At 42.4% G+C, this 20,366-nt stretch overlaps 1 protein-coding gene across 5 annotated transcripts in view; it reads left to right on the forward strand.

Annotated features, from left to right (window-relative positions):
* evlb (Enah/Vasp-like b) overlaps positions 1–20,366 on the forward strand; it is a 43,984-nt gene that overhangs the window by 10,451 nt on the left and 13,167 nt on the right. For 2 of the 5 annotated variants that reach the window (XM_071478825.1, XM_071478824.1), the window contains exons 1-2: positions 5,765–6,041; positions 19,367–19,535. In XM_071478825.1, coding sequence (XP_071334926.1) covers positions 5,911–6,041; positions 19,367–19,535 — 300 coding nt within the window. In that variant the 5' untranslated portion in view covers positions 5,765–5,910. Of the gene's footprint in view, positions 1–836; positions 1,594–5,764; positions 6,042–19,366; positions 19,536–20,366 lie in introns of those variants that run through there. The other 3 variants (XM_071478827.1, XM_071478828.1, XM_071478826.1) reach the window with 2 other exon arrangements.

Consider the following 20,366-nt stretch of genomic DNA (forward strand, 5'->3'; position numbering starts at 1 on the left):
GAGGATGTACAGTAAATATGGGAAGGATTTATTGGTTACTGGCGAGCCGCTGCGATGTGGAACTGACCCAGAAGATTAGTGTTATGGCCACACTCACCACTTATATCATATTTAATCTACATGCATCGGGATAGATGGAGCAGGGGAATATTAAAGGGGAAAATGTTGGTTTTACAAACTCAAATTTGGCTGCTTATTGTTGTCTGATACGTGTCACACTGATGCACTATTTAATTTAGTTTGCACAGGTAAATGCATCTTTAGATATTTGTAGCACATCCGTCTGTGCGTTTACAATCATTGTGTTCACAGTCAATTGAACCACATTACCAAAGGTTGTTGCCTTTTCTCTCACCACCTGTGTCCCTTTCTGTTAATGAACATCCAGTATAAGCTGTCACATCAGAGAGTGTGTGTGTGTGTGTGTGTGTGTGTGTGTGTGTGTGTGTGTGTGTGAGACTGTGTTGCATCCAGAGCGCCACCCAAGCCTGGCATGTCACCTCAAATCATATGCGAGGAAAGACGGGAACCATCAGATGAATTAAAATCTGTTGCTCCTCCTCCTCGCCTCTCTTCCCTCTCTCCATGTGGGCTTACGCATCCTCGCCTCGGCCAATCCCGCAGCCTGGAGAGGAGAGCGGGTGGGGGTGAGAGGAGGAGGAAGAGAGACCGGGGGAGATGGAGGAGGAGGGGCAGGACCAGCAGCCTCCGGGGCTGGCGGCCCATCGCTCTTGTCACAGCTGGGAGGGGAGGAAGGGAGGGGTGGAGGGAGGAGGAGGGAAGAGAGGGGGATGGAGAGGGAGGAGGTAATCCAATGAGACACAGAGAGGAGAGGCAGTGTGAGGGCAACGCCTCACAGCACCGGGAATCTCTCTCTATCTCCATCTCTCTCTCTTTCCCCCCTTCCTCTGTCTCTGAAGCGTAAAAACCAAAGGATTCTTATCTCCATTCAGTCTCCTCTGTATGTGGCTGAGGGATACTCTCACATTTTTAACCTGCTCTTTCACCCACAGTTTGAATTTCTTTGTCAGTTTTAGCTAATTTTGCTTCTCTACTATCTAAAGGATGAATTAATGACTGAAAAACCAGGATTATTTTTCTTTCTCTTGATTCTTTAGGAGGCAGCATCTTTTCCTGGAGTCATCTTTGTTCTTGCGCTCACAGCTGCTAGTGTACTGTGGCTGCTAGTGGGGAAATAGGTTAGTGTGCCTGTTCAGTGCCGGGCAGCAGAGGTGATTGAATGTTCAGTGCACGGAGGAGACGAAGAGGAGGGGGATGCCTTCCTGGCGGTAGCGCTCTGTAGCCCTGCGACCATTTGGGGAGAAGGTGACTGAGGATGCTTCCGCTGAACTCCGACCTTTAGTGAAAGTGTCAGCGACGAAGAAGAAGACAAAGGAAAAAAGCAACTGACAACAAATAAAGACATTTGCTCAATTTATTATTTTTTTTTTTAGCCGCAGAGCAGGGCTGACCTGTGTGTCCGCTGTGTGTGGACACCATGGACATCAACCTTCAGTCACACCGATTTTACTTCCCCCAGATCTACTGTGCTGAACCGGGGGCACAGCCACAGCTCACTGAGTTCAAAGTCAGGTAAGGTTCGAAGGGCAGGAAAGGTGTTTATGATGGATCCACCCGTGGGTACAGTAGGAGATCCATCACTTATTCCTGAATAGTGGAGACATCTAAGTCTGAAGTGTCCATCTGCTTTTGTCAGTATCAGGTGCCTTTTAGATCCACCCAAAATGTAGCTACAGCATCATAATTGTCCAACAGATCCCCAGCTGCTGCTGCATATGAAGCGTTTCTGTGTATGATGAGTGCTGCTGTGAGCGGCTGGTTGCCCTTGCAGGGGGATGGGGCTGCATGCTAATGTGTTAGCAGGCTGTGCAGAAAAGTGTTAGGCTCCTGGGAGAAGCAGAGGGCATTGATGGCCTATGAAGGAGCTTGCCAAGTTTGGACGGAGGGGGTAACAGTGCCGCAGTTGTGTTATATTTGCCATCCTGGGCCCTGTAGGCGCTGGAGCCCTCTTGCTGGCTGCCTCTGTGGCTCTTTTGTTCTCTGTGTTTGCGTTTCTCTTTCTTTTTCTGCTACTCTTCCTCTCCAATCACAAAAAGTGCTCAGGATGGCTTGTTGAATCCACAGGCGACGCCTGCCGTCATGGTTGCAGAGCACTCAAAGACGCATGCTCAGATATGCAACAGCTTCCCCGCTTCCCTCTTTGTCTTGTTGAGGTGTAATTGTGCAGAATGGAGCTGTTGCATGCAAGCGTGTAAGAAGTCAGACCTGATGCTTTGTGACATCCACACGAGAAAATGTTTGTCTTTTCACTCAAATGAAGCACTTGTTATTATTTTTGCCGTATGTCTTATAGCCATCACCATGCATCCGTGCATCTATGCATCCATGGCTCTAGATTTCCTTGTAATCTGGTGTGCGATACATTTGACGATTCCTCCTTTAACAGCTCTGATTAGTGCAGCTTTAAGGGACTCAGTCAGAGTTTTGCAACACTAAGCAGCTTTTAGTTTGGCCGGTGCTCCGGGCTGGAGCAGCTTTATGGGGCTACAGCGTGTCACTATCACGGCCTGGCCGAGCTCCCCGGTGGCGCCACAAGAGTCTGAGTCCATTCACAGCAGGGCAGCATCACCAGGGAAAGAGAGAGAACACAGCTAACCTAACTGTGAACCCAGTTCATTTATTTATTTATTTAGTATTAAACTATATGTATTACAAAAAAAGGGGAAAATGGAATAGAGCTGTGACTTTTCACACTTCATCTGGGGCATGACTTCATTTGTCACCTTTTTAACTCTATTGTGGGTCCATACATGTCATGCCTGCTCTCTTTAACCCAGGTTAGTGTTTCAGTTTTTGGCCAGAAGGCTTATTTTCCTTGTTTCAAGGCCAATAAACAATTAAAGAGGTTCGATCCACTACAACCTCACTTAAGTGATTTTCTATGAAATTACCGCATCAGCAGGAAATGCTGATCAGGAAATGTCAGCAAATATCAGCGTTTGATGTGTGTGTTGACTGCAGCTTTAATGAAAAAAAAACAAACAAAAAAAACAACTACAGTCTCACACATTTCCGGCTGTGCCTCACACCTCTGCTCTTCTCTTCTTCGCTGCTACAGGCACACATAAGGGCGGCACACAAATATATACACACACACAAACCCTGTGCATTCACGGAGATTAAAGAGGTTTTAAATGTGATGTGTTTTCACAAAACCAATTCAAGCCCTTAAGCAATATTAAATATCCACAAATCTGATTTTATGCAATGAATACTCACTTTAACAAGCTGAGACAGAATTTACTGCACACACATAAACAAACAGGCTGCTGTATCTATTCCTGCGCAGACTAATCACTTTTCATCTTTTTCCTAAATGTTAAAGTTAGTTAAGTACACTATGAACAGGAAATAGATGCAGCGACACGGCAGCATTATCCATATTATTAACAAGGCGAGTTTATTAGAGCTGGAGTTGGAGGGAAGGAGACGAAGAGAGATTGGAGATAGAAAAATTAGAAACCAAGAGAGACTTAGGGGAAGTGAGAGGGAGAGGGAGAGAAATGAGATGAGAGGGAGAGAAAGACCAGGGGAGAGAGGGGGGATGGTGAGAAAAGCAAAGCTAAGCAAAAGGAAAAGAGAGTGAATTGTAAATGTGACAGGGAAACACTCCGATGGATGAATGTGGAATTAGAGGAGAAAAGAGGAGCTAGTGTGATTGTGGAAAAAATAAAATATGTTTGAACATGGTTTTGGTGTGGCACTCGCCTTGGAAAAACCTTTGCGACGGATGCTGGGATATTAGAGACAGCCTGGGCTCCATGGTGACCGAGGTAGACTTAGCCACAGTATAGCCAGATAACCATGACAACCAGCTCTGGCCTATCCATGAGAACACACATACACGTAAAGTGCATGTATGCACAGAAATGCACACACACAAAAACACATACAGAGAGAGAGAAACAGGCCTTCTGCTCCACTGCCTCCCCAAGCTACAAGCAGAAACCCAGCCTGCTTGGTAATCTCTGCTGTGTGTGTGTGTGTGTGTGTGTGTGTGTGTGTGTGTGTGTGTGTGTGACTATGTCAAAAAAAAAAGTTTTCAAAGCAGGTCATAATTTCAGTTTAATGGTCATTTTTCAGCTGCTTGTTAGTGAGGAAAGCAGCCTGTTTTGTTGGGCACATGTCTCAGTTTTATTGGGAAAAACTAAAACGATAAAAATTCTTGAAATATTTCAAATGCTGCATTTCCTGTCTGTGTCAAACAGAGAGAAGAAGGAATGAATATTACTGAACCCGACTGCCAAATTATTTTAAAAAGACATATTTCCTGTTGTTTTAAGCTCATTTTAACCACTGCTAACATTGGCAATAATACCACTAGTGGTGTGGCTATAGCTATTAGCTGTTAGCAACTCTTCCCCTCAGGTGTGACGTGTACTACACACTGATGTAGCCCATAGTTCTTCGTGTGCTGGAGCTTCAGTACATTAATAGTTAATATAAGTAGCATCATTTTGGCTAGTTCAACCACTATCAACCACAAGAAAGTAATTAATTAAAAAGCAATAATTATTCCAGGAAGCTAAAGCTAAAGCTGTTTCTTTCAGGATGTCCGGACACCTGAAATTTGGTAGTTGGTTCTAATACCAATAAAATTCCTTGATTCTCGATAGAAAATTAGATTCTACAGAAAAAAAGCAGAAAACAACAGAGGCTGCCAACCAACACGCGCATGCACATGCACACACACGTGTAAGTCAGCGTCACATTTTGACAGACTGAACAGTAATGGTGCATCCAGAGCATCCAGCTCATGGTACAAGCCGTCGCTACTATTAGCTGAACAAGCTAATGTTAGCCTCTGTGAACATTGTGAGTGGAGCGTTGCTACAACAGGTGTCAGCTGTTGCGATTCACAAACAAAGGAGATCGATTCATGATATGAACATTTTGACGACATGTCGTTAATATAAAGTCGTCACCTGAAACTCACTCGGCTCATCTGTGCACAGATCCAGATGCCGGTCTTTGAGCTTGACTTCTGGTTGTCTATAACTTGTCCCTGCTGATCCGTGTCAAATACAAAATATCTCCATACACCAGACTTGGCGTGTTTCGTTTTTTTCCCGCTAATCATTGTGAACCTGTTGCTGCTCCTGCAATCAGACTTCTTTGTACAACCGGTGGAGTCGCCCCCTGATGGTAATTAGATAGAATTCACTTTTCAGATCTGGAGTCTACGTCCATTTTTATATCGAGTCTATGCTTGGTACTGAAGTATCAGTTCTTGTGACGTCCCTCCTCAGAAGCAAAGACATGAGTATTATTATACTGTTTTAGCCCTGGAAAATTGCTTAGAGGTCAGGGTGGATATTTGGGTCAGCAAAGTACTTAGTTGTGACAAGGGAGATTGCTTTTTGTTTTCCATTTCCTATTGGCAGTCATATTTGGTTTCATTTAACCTTGACATGAGCTTTTCCAAACCTTACTTTTTAAAAAAAAATCACTAACCACATTTTTTTCTAACATGAGCAAAGTATTTTTGAGCTTAAACCTAACCAAACCTTGACCACAGCACTGACAGATTACAAAATGTTCAAATTAATAATTTATGTAACGGTCCTTTGTAACAGCTTTGGAAAGGACAGACAAACATAATTACAACGGCATCAAACAATTGCCCTGGTGATACCAGTGTCAAATCATACTTTTGAATTAGTTGTTATAGTTGTGGAAGACAGTGACAAACCTTGACTGTGGACCTTTTTCACTGCAGACATTTTGACTTGTTATCGAAGGAGAAGCAACGGTGGCCCAGCTCCAGCAGTAAGTTAGTGAGCAAGCAAGAACAATACCAGGACACTGGAAGTAACTCGCCTGAATGGAATGCAGTCGTTAATGTTTCTCAGTTACACCCGTGCCGAAATGTTCGCTCAGTTTGGAGAACAGAAGAACTCAGCTGGAAGGTCACAGGTCATTTTGCATCAACTTACCTTAATATTTGTAACAACAAGGAGGTAAGGTTCTTCATGGAAGAAAAGATGTTTGGATGGTTGTTTATTTGCTCAAATTTACAGTGTCTGATTAAACCACAATATCTTGGGTTTTCTGACCTCCCCACCCCCACAAAAAAAAAAGGATTTCAGTTGTACTGGTTGATTCTTCCTTCAGCTCACTCATCTCATTCACCTTGAAAGCCTTTGACTTAAATCCAAGAGCCGCTGTAATGTAAGTTATTGCTTGAGGATTATGTCTTGGGTTGATGGAAGGGGCTTTCGGTTTTTCAGGATTCCCGGAGGAGACCAAATGTCTGTATTATTCCCTCAGCGGCGTGTGGTCTGACAGATTAAGAGATGGTGTCCGCTGCACTTGCATGTCAAACATAAGAAAGCACTTCTGGAAATTTGTGAAATTTTCTGGGTCATTGAATCCACTGACTGATGATTTGTGGCACAAACAGGATGACTGCATGTCCACAATCGCACTGTGTATTTTTCAAAGGAGGATGAGTCTGCCAATTACAGATGCTTGTGAGTGTGAGATATGCAGACTATCAGGTCCTCCTCGATACAGAGCACTTAACCTAATGGCCTTCAGCAAACACTCAACTGTAAAATGGATCACATGTAAACATGTCTGCGTTGTGTGTGTGTTAGTGTTGTGTGTGTCTGTGTGTGAGGCTCCACACAAAGTAGCAGCAGTTAAACGGCATCATGGGGGAGAGGGAGCGCAGCCTCAGGGCATCTCCACTGCTTCCTTTTTCTCCTTCCCTCGACTCTTTCCTCCTTCACTTTCTTCTTCCTTGGACGAGGAAGTGTTTCTTTTAGGCGGTCTGTGCGTTAATGCTCCAGCTATGCTCTCACCTACTGTCTTCTCTCAGCTGGGAAATTTTTTCCCCTCATCCAAATGGAGACGCATGCATTTTTTAAAGCCGTCCCCGCTCTTCGCTGTGCTCCATATCTTCCGTATCTCTCTGTGCCTCCGCTGTCTTAATTTCTTTTTCTCTTCTCTCATCTTACTCTTCGGTTCCTCACTTTGTCGCCTGGTTCTTCCCTCTTTTCCTTGCGCCTCTCTCGCTCAGCATGGGGTCTGAGCGTCTCTGCCCAACCGTTTGATTCGCAGGCTCATGTCAGGGCTGACTTGGAGAATGACTGACCTCCCTACATGCATGCACACACATTCACCGATGGAGGTCAATAAAGTTTGATTCCTCCGTTATGTTTACAGTAGCACTCAGCTCCAGTTGGAGGTAGACGAGGGTGGCCTGAGGCTCTAGACTTGGTATTAAACATTCCTGTGAATGCTCATTAAGCCAAGATCAAGATTCCCACGGAGAGCAAACTAGACAGGAATGTCTGGCTCCTTGCTGGACTTGAAGCCTTTAATGCCACACATGAAACAGAAATTAAATGTTTTTTAAAGGAATACTTAGACATTTTGGAAAATATTAATATGGAGCCAGAGGTAACAGCAAGTTAACTTTGCTTAGCATAAAAACTGGAAACGGGTAAACAGCTAGCCTGCCTCTATCCATTGGTAAAACAAATAATCCATCTAACAGCACCTGTAAAATTCACTAATTAACAAGCCTCAGAGGTGTGGTTTTATAATTGGACAGAAACAGGCTAGCTGTTTCTCCTTGCTTCCGGTGGATGGATATTCTCATCTAACTCTCAACAAGAGAGCGAATAAGCCTAGTTCCCAAAATGTCAAACTATTAAGGTGATCACCATGCACTTGCAGAATTCAGATCTCATCTTCATGCACCTTATCAAATCTCAGTTGTTTGTCAGGTCGCACTCAGTTCACCACAGATTAACTTGTTTAATGCTGGAGGCAACTCGTCAGGGATCTATTGACCATGTGTTGTCTCCACCGATGCTTATCTTATGTCAGAGGATTTGACCGTCTTTGCAGAGACATAAAGGACCATCCCAAGTCTAAATCCTCCTCTGCTGAGGCTCCAGTTATTTTCCACTCTCTCTTCTGCCCCTCTGATGTAAGCCAAGTGAGGTCAGACACAGGCAGTCCTCTCTTTAATTTCTATTGTTCCGCCTGTCGTCCTCTCCTAGTGATGGGAGGATACATCAGAAGGGTGCGAGACGATTAACAACAACATTTAAAAGTGAGCTCGCCAAATCTCTTTTTGACCTTTATGTACCAGTCGTTTCACTGATGTGACAACATGCCCTCAGGAGTTTTTAAATGTTGTGCATGTGGCTCAAAACCACAGCCAAAAACTGACATCCTCCTTCAAATACACCACAATAATCTTGAGGAAAATTTTTCTCATCCATCCTTCTCAATAACGCATGCAGCTTTTGGCCAAACATAAAAGTTCAGCGCACCTGATCTCACATTAAGACCTCTTGATTCAGCCCTCCTCGGCAAGATTTCCCCTCCGCTGTGCTGCCCTTTCAGAGTCTCAGCATTAGCGCTCAGAGTTGAGGTAACTCTTAAATGCTTTATGCGATCATGTGGAGCAGCAGTAAAAGAAACCTCATCCTTGCACTCTTCACAGGCTTTCAGCTGGAGTTAACCCGTAAATTCAGACCTGTTTTATGAGACCAGAACGTGGCTTAATTCCTTGTGCCCATCCCATATGACCTCTATGGGCTGTCAGAGATGTTTAAGGCTTTATTAGTGGTTTGAAAAGAGAATAACAAAACCCCAAAAGCAAGCCAACATGTACATTAGACACAGCAAAGAGTTATAAATATGCTTTACGGTCTGCAGGATCTGTAGTGTCTGCCTTGGAGGTGATGGCGGTTAGGACTCATATACCCGTGCTAATACATGGTTGCAGCTTCATGAGACAGATATTTGATGATCAGACGATGAGACGGGACATTGTGTAGTGCCGTTGCAGAGACAGTGGGGTCTGTAATTAAACAGCAGACTGTCTGAGGGCTTATGTTGCTGTTTTTTATTTATATCTCGCTGCTCATTCATCTTTTCTTCACAGCCATATTTTCTAGGCCAAGCGAATATTCCACTCCAGTTGTCATGCCAACAGATTAGCGTGCTCTTGCGTGGTCTCAGCAGTCGGCAGTAGAGTCTAGGTGTGTGTGTTCATGTGCATGTGATGTCCTGTATGTGTGTGTGTGTGTCTGTGTGCGTCTTCTCTGCAGGGTCTCCAGGCTCTGGCGTGCATTCAAATACAGTTGAGGACATTCAATTGCACACGCACACACACACACACACACACACACACACACAGGCTCAGACACACACTGTTTGATTAGCATGGTTTTGAACGACTATTGTAGCAGACTTCAAGTCACAAGCATCAGAAATAAATAACGAAATGAAAACGATTACATATATATTTTCTGCAAAAGGTTTCAAAGTCTAGATTTGTAATGGTGAGTCAAGATATGGTAACATAAATGTGTCTTCCTTATTTTCCCAACAATACCATGGCTTTATAGATGGAAGAATGCGGTGATGGAAGAGCTAGGAACTGCTTGTTGGATCTCAGAGATTTCAGTATTAGTTGCCCAACAGCACTGAATTCACAAGCTTTGGTGTTGAATTAACCAAATAAACCAAAGTATTGTAAAAATTATATTTTGACCACATGATGGCACAAGATTAGAAGCCAGCAGAATTTATCCTCTAGGGGCCTTAAATACTTGTACCAAATTTTATGGAAAACTGTCCAATAGTTGCCGAGACATGTCACTTCGAACCTCAGTCATTCTCGTGGTGGTTTTGTGTCAATCCATCATATGTCAAGCTATTTCACTGAAAAAATGAAAAGTTTGACCTGCCAGGGGAGCTACAGGAAATGTCAGGGGGTCGTCAAAGTGAGTAGCATTTATTCCCAAGGACCTTGAATACCAAGTTAAATGGCAGCCAGACCAACAGCTGTGGTATTTCACTCTCTCATTGTGGCACTAGAGGAAAAATCAGGGGATCTCCAAAGTCATTAGACTTGGATGTGTGAACAGCATTTCATGACAATCCATCCAAATGTTGTTGTTGAGATATTTTGCCTGGACCAAAGTGATGGACACATTGCTCTGCCTCTAACGTGGCTGAAAACAGAAATAAATGCAATCTGTGGTTCATGGGCTAAAACGTGCAAAAACACTGGCATGTTTCTCTATGGTTCTATGTTTCTGGCTACATTATATTTACAAGCAATGTCCCTAACTGTGCCAGTGGTCTGAAACAGTGCACAGTTTGCTAGATTAGCTTGCACAATAGCCTGCAAAAATTGGGCCAGAGAGAGATGATTTCAAACTCTGGGTCCTCAGAGATGAAGTTTAAAAACTCCTGTTCTATTTTGGTTCGTATGTGCAGTGTCATGTTCAACAATAAAGCTATTACTGAGTCACGGTGCAGCTTTCCCATCCTCTCTGTTGGGTCACAAAATTGTCCGTCCTTAACTATAACATTTACACAAGCACATAGCGAAGTGACTATGATTTCCACACAAACTTGTAACCTAATTCAGCCAGGGTTAGTTATTTTTGGACTTTTCCTTTGCAAGCTGAACAATTTGGGTTGTTTTATAACTGTTTGCATTAAAGTCGACAGGCTGCTTGAAAGTCAGCTGTCAGTGCAGACCCATTTTTCTCTCTTCTGAGTCTTCTGTCTCTTTTTAGTCTCCCCACTTCATTTTTTTTTCCACCTCCCCCCCGTTCACCACCAAAACCTCAAATACGCAAGCAAGCTGCTTATGTAACTGGCCTGCAAAGCAGCCTAACAGTTTACTTTCTTCTAGACCATTTTTCACAGATACATGCATAAACATGCTTCCACACATAAACACAGTGATTTATAGCACGGGACAGAAACATGCGCTCACACCCACATACACACAATATAATGATATTCGACTCCTGTCTTACAGAAAGAAATGGAGCCTTTCTGGAGGCAGAAAGAGTCAAACTACAATTTCATTAGCAGGTTCTGTTGAAGATAGAGGGTCTTATTAATGTGTTCATATTAACTATATTGAACACGGGTGTTACTACTGGATCAGAAATGTTTAATTTTTATTTCACATACTTTTTACCACTATACATTGTCTTCTGTTACAGACATGATGGTTTTTCCAATTGACAACTCAGTCTTCATTAACCCCAGTGCAAGAAAATGAGTGGTCAGCTGCCCACAAATCATCGTTACTGGCCCACAGGGGATGTACTGTAGTTGCTTTCAAATGTTAAAATATAAAATCCTAGTCTAATTATATATTAGTGTACATATAATGCTCTTATATTTTTAATATTACTTTCATTTTTTTTAACCTTTCAGTGACAGTTGTGTCATGCAGTCACAAATGATGCTGCTCCTGTTCTCTGATCAGTTACACCACATTAACTCCACAGTCCACAGTTGTGATTTTGATGTCTCATCAAGCTGAAATTTTCCAGGGCTTTGTTTCCTATTTGCTGCAGATCCTTAAAGTTCCAAAGCCATTTAGTGAAAATAAGCATGAGTAGTTCAAAGATATATGGTTGTAATCCACTATAGGCAAATATCAGATAACTTGCCATAGGTCTTAAGAGAAGGTAACACAGCTTTGTGCAGGGAACATAAAAACATATCTTACGTTACTGTATGTGCACAGTGTTAAAATACCACTAAACCAACTATTTGCTGTATTTAAGACTCTGGTCCAACCAGAACGTGTCACATCGAAATCCATGTCTTCACTAAATATTTGATAGTCAGTTGGTGAATTAGGTCTAACTGACTATTTGCAGGGCTGGTTGGTGAATGAGTGTAGCTGGTGAGCTAAATGCTAACAGGATACCCCCAGGTTTCTGTCTGTTCCCTTGTGCTGTGTGATTTAGGCTACTCCCTCTGTGGCATTTTGCTTTTGGTACATTATTTCATTCAATAAAGAGACACTGAAAAGTCCACTGAGACAGTTAGATCAGTTAAAAGCCAGTTAGCTCATTAGCTAACATTAGCTACGTTTAGGTTACATTTAAGCAAATGAAACAACTTTGGTTAATATTTATTTACTAAAGTTTGTTAAGGATAATATAACATGATGGTTATGACTGATAAAAAGTTTCTGCTGAAAACATCTGAGGAAATACTGTAGCTTATCTGCTTTCTGTAGAACTATTTTAAGGCTGTGCTGCTGAGTGCTGCTTCTAGTGGAGTCTCTTTGTCCTTGCAGATGCTTTCATGCACAGAGAATTCATTTGCATGTGAAAACTTTTTGATCATTTTACGGAGTTTCAGGAGAACAAGCTCCCTGTACATTTTTGCAGAGCAAACACAGCGGACATCCAACACACCAAGCTCTAGTTTCACAGAAGCTGCAGCAGCAGCGACTGGGACAAACTTCCTGTGACAGATCGCGCATCTTTCCTGAAGTTATGTTTGACAGTGGATGAATGTTTAGAAACTCAGATGGGAGCAGAAATTAATGTCATTTAACCAAAGTGGCCCCTTATCGTGCCAACTGGCCCCTGTGGTTGGACTGCAGTGGTGATTTAGCTCAATTTAGCCCATTTTCTATGAAAGCTGTGGTTTAGGCTCAGTCTCGTTGCTAATGTAGCTTTGCCCTGGGAAGCTTATAAATGTTTAAGGTGTCAGCTGCTCTTTCTGCTTTATGCAGCTTTGATGTTTCATGCAGATGATGCTCACATGCGCAGAAACAAACACATGCACACACACACACACACACTTGTATGCATATACAAGAGGTTTTTGGCCAGTTTGGAGGATTCACCATCATTTTGTTTCTGTCTAGGAAAACAGAGCGTTTTGTAAAGGAGTTAGACAAAAAGACAAACAGTTTGTGGTGACAATTGTTCTGCCAGCTAACTCTCGGGATTTGGCTGTTCTCTCTAAGCAGCTGGCTGCGGGGCACAAAGGCACTTTCTGTGATCTGCACTCCTCTTCTTTCAATACTGAACCACAAAAACAAAAAATCTTTATTACCTCAAGGTACACAGTGATCATGTGTCCAGCAACAGGGATGGACAAAATGGGAATATTGTTAAATCCTAATTGATTTTCTGTCCTGTCATTCACCTGCAGGGACTGTATAAACTAACATCTCCTTAAAAACTGTTGAAGGGGACTGCACACAGTCCGCACAGAGTAGTATTAGCCAGGACTGTTGGAACTAAATCTCACTCAGGATATAATGGAGCTGATCGTCTGGTCTCAAGGTCGCTGCTGCAGTGTGTGAGAGGACTGCTCTTTTTGTAAATGAGAAGCAACAAATCTCAGAGGAGAAATCAATGTTTAGTTTGCAAATGAAACAAAAGTTTCTGTGTGAGCCAGTTTCTCCCCCTTGGATCTAACGCTCACGTTTAAAGATCCCACAGATGCACGTGCATATTTCACTTCTGTTCGAGTGGCAAGCTTAACGATGTCTGATAGTGGACTGAAAGTCATCTTCAGTGATGACTGAGCACAGTCAATTACAGTATGCATATGTGCCATTTCACTACACTTCACCAAAGAGCCTCACACTATACGACAGACTATACTAAGTCTTGTCAAATGTGGAGAGTCAGTGTTTTCAGTGTGCATTTGTCAGCTCACGTTCTCCTTTAATTATAACTGTCTTGAATCACAATATATTTTTCCTGTCATTTCGTCTGCTCTGCTTTGAGCCTCTTGTTGTTTTCAGTGTTTCCGTCTCTCTTGTTCTTGGTGCGTCATCGGGAGGTTTGCGCTGTATTAACCTCTTGTTCTGGATTCAGCAGCATCACTGGTCAGGCTAATCCAGTAGATCAGTTGATCTCCTTATGACAGTCACTGCTGTCCACTGGCAAGTTTCCAATGAGAGGAAATATCATCTGTCACTTTGTCTGCTTGCATTCACATTTTTAAAAAACTAATATATTGTCTGTGTCGTCATAAACTGCTCATGTGAAGGTACCAGTTTTAATATTATGCTCTGTCAGCATCTTTTTCCATCCTTATGTCTCTTCCTGATTTCAGCCTTGTTTGGTCCTTCACTCACTCCAACAGCACATAACTCTTCTTTGGTTGCTACTGTTGTCTATAACCTGTTAAGGAACACTTACACTGTGTGCCTTATGTCAGCGCTGTTAAAATATGAGACAGTGAACTGAGAAAGAGTGAGCTTGCCTTCAAAACTAAACCAAAAAACACACATTGTCTACTGTCACTCTCTTACTCTCTACTGTCACTATCCAATAAAACAGAAATGTGAAAAATAAATTGAAGGTGCTTTTTCATGTTCTTTAAATGAGTTTCACAAGCTTTCATTTGGGATTTGTTGTAGAACTCCGAAGGCAACTAACAGTCCTGTTTGAGGTCCTTAATTCCCAAAAACATTTTCAGCTTGAACAACTCCACATCATAATATCTTGTCTTGCCTCATGCAGTTTTTTTTTTTAAAGACAGATTTCTGTTTGTGTGCACAGTAAAAGTTCCTATTTGTGTTTCTGTTTCATCAACATGATTAGCAGTGCCAGGAGATAACAGCCCAAACACTGCACTATCAGTCGCACACTGCTGGTTTCTGTGGGTTCACTGTGTAAACAGATCCGTCACAGGCACCGAGTGTGTTGTCTTTGTTGTACAGGAAGATGAGGTCCGGCCAAGGCCAATATATTGTACTTGCTGCTGAATCTAATTTGAACAGATTTATGCAGATAAAACATTTCTGCGGAAACAAAGGTTTGACTTTCAGGTTAGAGATGAATTCACACTACACTGCAAGACCAGCTACAGTAGAAGTCATGCATGTGTGATCATGTGATTGATAATGTTGCTTTTTCAAACTAAAGAAGTTTTGATCCTGGGCCACCTATGGTTTAGTGCATTCTTCATTCACCCAATGCAGTTTAACTATATGAATCTATACTGTGAACGTACCCCAATTTGCGTGCAGCAATGTGTGTGTTTCTATTTAGGGCAGATTCTTCTTTGTTGTTGGCGCACCGCTGCCTTGAGCACAGAGGCCCCAGAAAGTGGAGCAGCACAATAGCTTTGATGTTGTGATGTCTGCAGGGTGGTGTAAGAGCTGCAGCCTGCCTGCTGTATGGACGGAGACTGAGACGTATACAAGGCCCTCTGACAGCACAGATTAGTGTAAGAGTGTGTGAGACAGCCGAGGATTGACATGTGAAAACACTCACAGCTACACACACTGACAGGAGTGTGTTCACACGGAGACAGCAGCACAAATGAACATGAGAGAATGGAGTGACAGTAATATATAATGTTCACTTCACAAAGGCTACTGACACTGAACTGAAGGAACTGGTGTTAATTAATAGAAACACATAGAAAAATGTTCAGAAAGTCGAACATCTACTCACATTTTCAATTGAATTCTAAATAGATAAGTACTTTATTTGTCCCATTTAGAAAACTAGTTGACACAACAGCAACAAAGTAAAGAAATGTGAGAGTTGTCAGCCATACTATTATGCAAAACGCCGTTACCAAGCAGTTATTGTGCTAAATTTAAATTCCACCTCTGTCTCTTTTTGGTAATTCATCAGCAGAGGAGAGGATCAAAGTACTAATTATGTTTCACGCTTCAGGGGGTTGTTATGTGTATATTTCTCCCTCCTCCGTGTGTCTATGTGTTTCTTATGTATAGCACGTCCCTCGCCCCTCAGCTCGTGGTCGTGCTGTTCATCTCGGATCAGAGGAGTGATGCTGGCAGAGTAATTTTAGTGCAGGCGGACAGGAAGTTTAGCACCAGAAATAGAGAGGGGAACTGAACGAACGTGACTGGTCCAGTTGTGAGCGGACTGTTATATCCTTGTGAGTGATGAAGGAAGTGCAGTGAAATGATGATTGCATCTGACCCGTGTGGGAGAGACTTTTGGGGAAAAAAAAACATTTTGTTTTATTTTGTGTGTGAGAAAGTAAACTGAGAAATAAGCAAAAATGACAGAAGGAGTTTGGGCAGAATAGCATCCCATTAACCCTGAAATGATCTCCGACCCACAGGAGAACAACTTAATGAGCCTTTGTGTATGTGTATTTTGATTTTGCATAATCTATTGATAGCAACTGTGTAATATTATTTTGTTAGAAAGTAATTTAAGCTACAAGCCGGGCTGTACAGGACACTTTAGGATACATGTGCGGTTTCTCAGAGATTCTGCATCATGTGCTGTTTGAGTTAGTTTGTGGCTGAAAGTATTATTTCTGTTCTGAGTGAGTTCATCACAGTCAGCAGCTGAAGAAAAGGAGAGCTGCACCCACCATGCATTTCTCACGCATGCCAGAGTTTGTGTTGCGTTCAGTAGCCTATAGGTGTATTCATCATTGTCTGCACTGTCAAGGTTATGCTGTGATGTTCTAAGTCATTGAAGGATGAGATGATTTGATCCTTGATTGAAAAATAACAGTTTCATGGCCCGGTCAGAACAGGGGGGCGGGGCTGTGATAGTGAGCGAGAACCTTTTACACGTAATATATGATTGCCAGCATCAATCACTCTGCTCTGTGATTGGCCCATTTCTGTGGAAGTGACTGGAGGAGAGGATTCCTGAGCAGCCCTCCGAGATTTCTCTGTCTGCCCCTGTCAGCTTCAATTCACTGTAGCACCAACTGGTCATGAGCAGACCAAGGAGGATGGCCTTTAAAGTCTGTGTCTGTGTCCTGTGCTTGCATATGTCCTGTGCATGAGTGTGTGCTGTCAAGGTAAATTCAGAAGCATCTGATTTATTCATGCACTGCGGAGCAATTGTTAATTTTTCAACGGGTGTGGCGTGGACCGATTTATACCACTGTAGTTCCCTACATTTGTGTACACGTGCATGCAAGAGTGTGTGTTTCTGTGTGTGTGTCCTATAACTGTCAGTCAGAAAAACTTGTTTTCTTGTTGCTTCAGCTCCTTCACAGCTTCTCTCTCTCTCACCCTCTCTCTCTCTCTCTCTCTCTCTCTCTCTCTCTCTCTCTCTCTCTCCACTACTCCATCTCCTTCTCCCTGTCTCCTCCGTTTTTCCTGCTCAAGTTTCTTTTAGCACAAGAACCTCATTTATTCATGCTTCTGGGCCTTCGATGCCATTTTCAGCTAGTTGCCAAGAACTCCTTTTTAAAAATTAACAGAGTTGACAAGTTAAAGAAAATAAATTAAACAGAGTTGCCCTGCTGGTGCTTGAGCTGATTTCAGATGTGTGCACATCAAACCACTAATGCAGGATAACGTGTATGACACAACCTGAAAGAAAGTTATTTATACCTCTGGCTTAAAATGCATTTGTTGTATTATTTGAATGGATCCTGGTCGTGCAAGTTTGGGCTGCTTCCCCCTGCTTTCCTAGACAAGCTGGTATTATTTTCTTTTTCCTAATGTTAGCCTTGTGAATACGTATCTTCAGAAAGGATAAATGTGTTGCTGTTCCATGCTTTGTGTGCACAAGTCTGGCAAACTTGCATGCAGTGAACAAACCTTATTCTTTGTCTTACCAAGGCACATTTAAGTAATGTCAGAATGGAGTCATTTTTGCCACAGCAGGATGATAAAATTCAAAATATCAGTGCATTTAACGCTTTCCCTCCTTAAAGAATAGTTTGTCATTTTGAAAAATTGGCTCATTCACTTTCTTGGCGGGAGTTAGACAGGCTGTCATGTCTGTGTAATAGTGTGGAGCTAGAGCCTAGAGGCGATTAGCGTAACTTAGCTTAGCTAAGCACAAAAAAATTGGCTCCATTTAAAGTAAGAATATAATGTTATTTAATTATACTTCTTACCAATTAACACTTTGTTATTTGTTGTTGTAATGTTTGTTTTTTCTGTACAAAAAACATAAATGTAGCAAGACTATGAGTCTGCAGCTGAGCAGCTCTCTCACCCTGTGCTTAGATACAATGATTCTTTTAGCTAAATGCTAACATCAACATGCTAACATGCTCACCAAGACAACACTGACATGCTGATTTTTAGCAGATGCAATGTTTACTGTGTTCACCATCTTTATTTGGTGTTGTTAGCATGCTAACATTTGCTAACAAGTACAGCCAAGGCTGATGGGATCGCCATTAGGGGATCACCAAAATTATTACAATTCATTCATCTTGTCAAAACATTTTATCAAAACCAACAATTTGCAGTTTTAGAGGCTTTGATGTGCTGCAGCTATTTTTTGATAAATAACAGCTCATCCATCAGTTTATCCTCGGTGGATGTTTTTAGGTTTGGACCGAGCCAGGTTAGGTGTTTCTCCCTTCTTTCACTCTTTATGCTAAGCTAAGCTAATCCTGGCTCCAGCTATACACTTAGTATACAGACATGAGTGTGGTAGACTACCTCTCTTCTTACGTCTTGGCAAAAAAGCAAACAAACATATTTCTCAAAATGTCAAACTATTGCTTTCACAGTATCCTCCAAATATCATCCTTCTGTTTGAAGCACTGCTGTCTCTCACTGTACGTTATGCTCCATCTAAAAGCCAGGACTTTTCCCTCTTTCTCTTTTCCCTCTTCTCTGACGCAGCTCTTTCACTTGGCCTCAGGGTTTGATCCACTAATTTTAGCTTGGCATAGAGGCAAAGACACAGATGGGACTCTTCTTGTTGTTCTCATTTGCAAGTCAAAATTGTTTCTCTTTTCCTCCCCTGTGTTTTTCCTCCTCATCTCTCATATACTTGCACCTTGATTTTCTATTTTCCCCTTGACTCTGCAGAGATTCTCAATGTAACTGGAAAATACATGATAAAGGTCACGAAACTCCTCGTAATGTAATGGGGACTGCTGTTTACAGTGTGTGTGTGTGTGTGTGTGTGTGTGTGTGTGTGTGTTACACTGAGGGAAAGTGGAGAGAGCAGGAGATGCATGGGCTGTGATTATGTAGTCAGATGGACAAGCAGGCAGACCCAACACTGGAGGCTACACACACACACACACACACACACACACACACACACACACACACATGCACACACATGCACACATTGCGATCGCCTCTCATTAAGAACATAAACAGATGCTGGACAAGCTCTTGATTACATTTGGATTAGACCATTAGCGTAACATAGGATTAGAAGACTGAGTTGTTGCCCTGTTCACTGTAATTATCTCACTTAAATCCTCAGACAAATATACGGCATCCAGTTCTATTCTTAAAGGAAATGTTGACCCTTAATATGCTCTCAGCTAATTCTATTGAAGGTAACTGATGACTGGTGTACTTTCCCCCCCAAATTCAGACAAAAGAAGAAGCAGAGTTACTGGTTTATAGCCTCTGAGCCTTACTAGACCAGACAAGTCAGTAACTTTAGAAACATGTTGAACATTATAAATTGATGGTATCAAACGGTGTAAGAATACCCAAGGGTGGATTTTCCTAAAATCAGTTGTTTCACACACAGTCCGTCCATAATTAACTCTCTCTCTCTTCTCTGTCTGTCTCCTTCACTCCCAGTGAGCAGAGTATCTGCCAGGCGCGGGCCTCAGTCATGGTCTATGACGACACCAGTAAGAAGTGGGTGCCCATCAAGCCAGGACAGCAGGGATTCAGCCGCATCAATATCTACCACAACACTGCCAACAACACGTTCAGAGTGGTGGGCGTCAAACTGCAGGACCAGCAGGTAACAGCCGTGACACACAGGCTGCGGTGTGAGAAAAGAGAAGATAGGGTGTTACTAATGGGAGCGATTTCATTGCTCTGCAGGAGGATTGCAACACACAGAACGTTGCAGCTATCTTAGATAGTGATTGTGTATTTTCTTTTGAAGTAATATGTATGAAAAACAGTGCATCACTGAAAGAAAGTTTAAGGGGAGGAAATGGTGGTTGTTTTTAAAAAGCAATACTTGCACTCATGTGAACAATGTCTTCTCCTTCCTGGCTCTCTGTCTGTTCACATCATCCCAAAAGGTTTGCAGATTGGGAACCCGTCCTCGTGCCATCATCCTGAATACACACAAACAAAATTAAGGTCCCCACAGGTGGAGACTACTTATTTAAGGCTTGATTTTAGGGTTTCATGGCATTTAATTGTGATGGCTAAGGTTAGAGTCCCTAGACTCATAAGAGGCTAGGGAGTGCATTATGTCAGTGAGTGCTAAACAAGTGTCTGTGTGTCTGTGTGTGTGTGTGTGTGTGTGTGTGTGTAGTGAAACTTAGTGTTTCATTAAAGGTCTTTAGTAGCACTAATCCTGCTCCGCTGTGACTTGAGTGGAATTTTCTTCCCGTCTGTCAGTGTCCTAAAGCAGCGTCCCCTCTTACACGTGTGTTTATGTGTGTGGAGATCAGACACAGGACACACAGTCAAATTGGGTTTATCAGACACAATTACAGTCACACACAGGATCAAACTGCCAACAACAGAGATGATTGAAAACAGTGAAAAAAAAAAGAAAAACATTCAAACAACCATAAAATTTATGGAGTGTCTGTTCGCACCAGGGTGAAAATAG

Source organism: Trachinotus anak, unplaced genomic scaffold (assembly GCF_046630095.1).
Source record: "Trachinotus anak isolate AG129_WGS33_773 ecotype Australia unplaced genomic scaffold, CSIRO_AGI_Tana_v1 ptg000005l, whole genome shotgun sequence".
Classification (NCBI taxonomy): domain Eukaryota; kingdom Metazoa; phylum Chordata; class Actinopteri; order Carangiformes; family Carangidae; genus Trachinotus; species Trachinotus anak.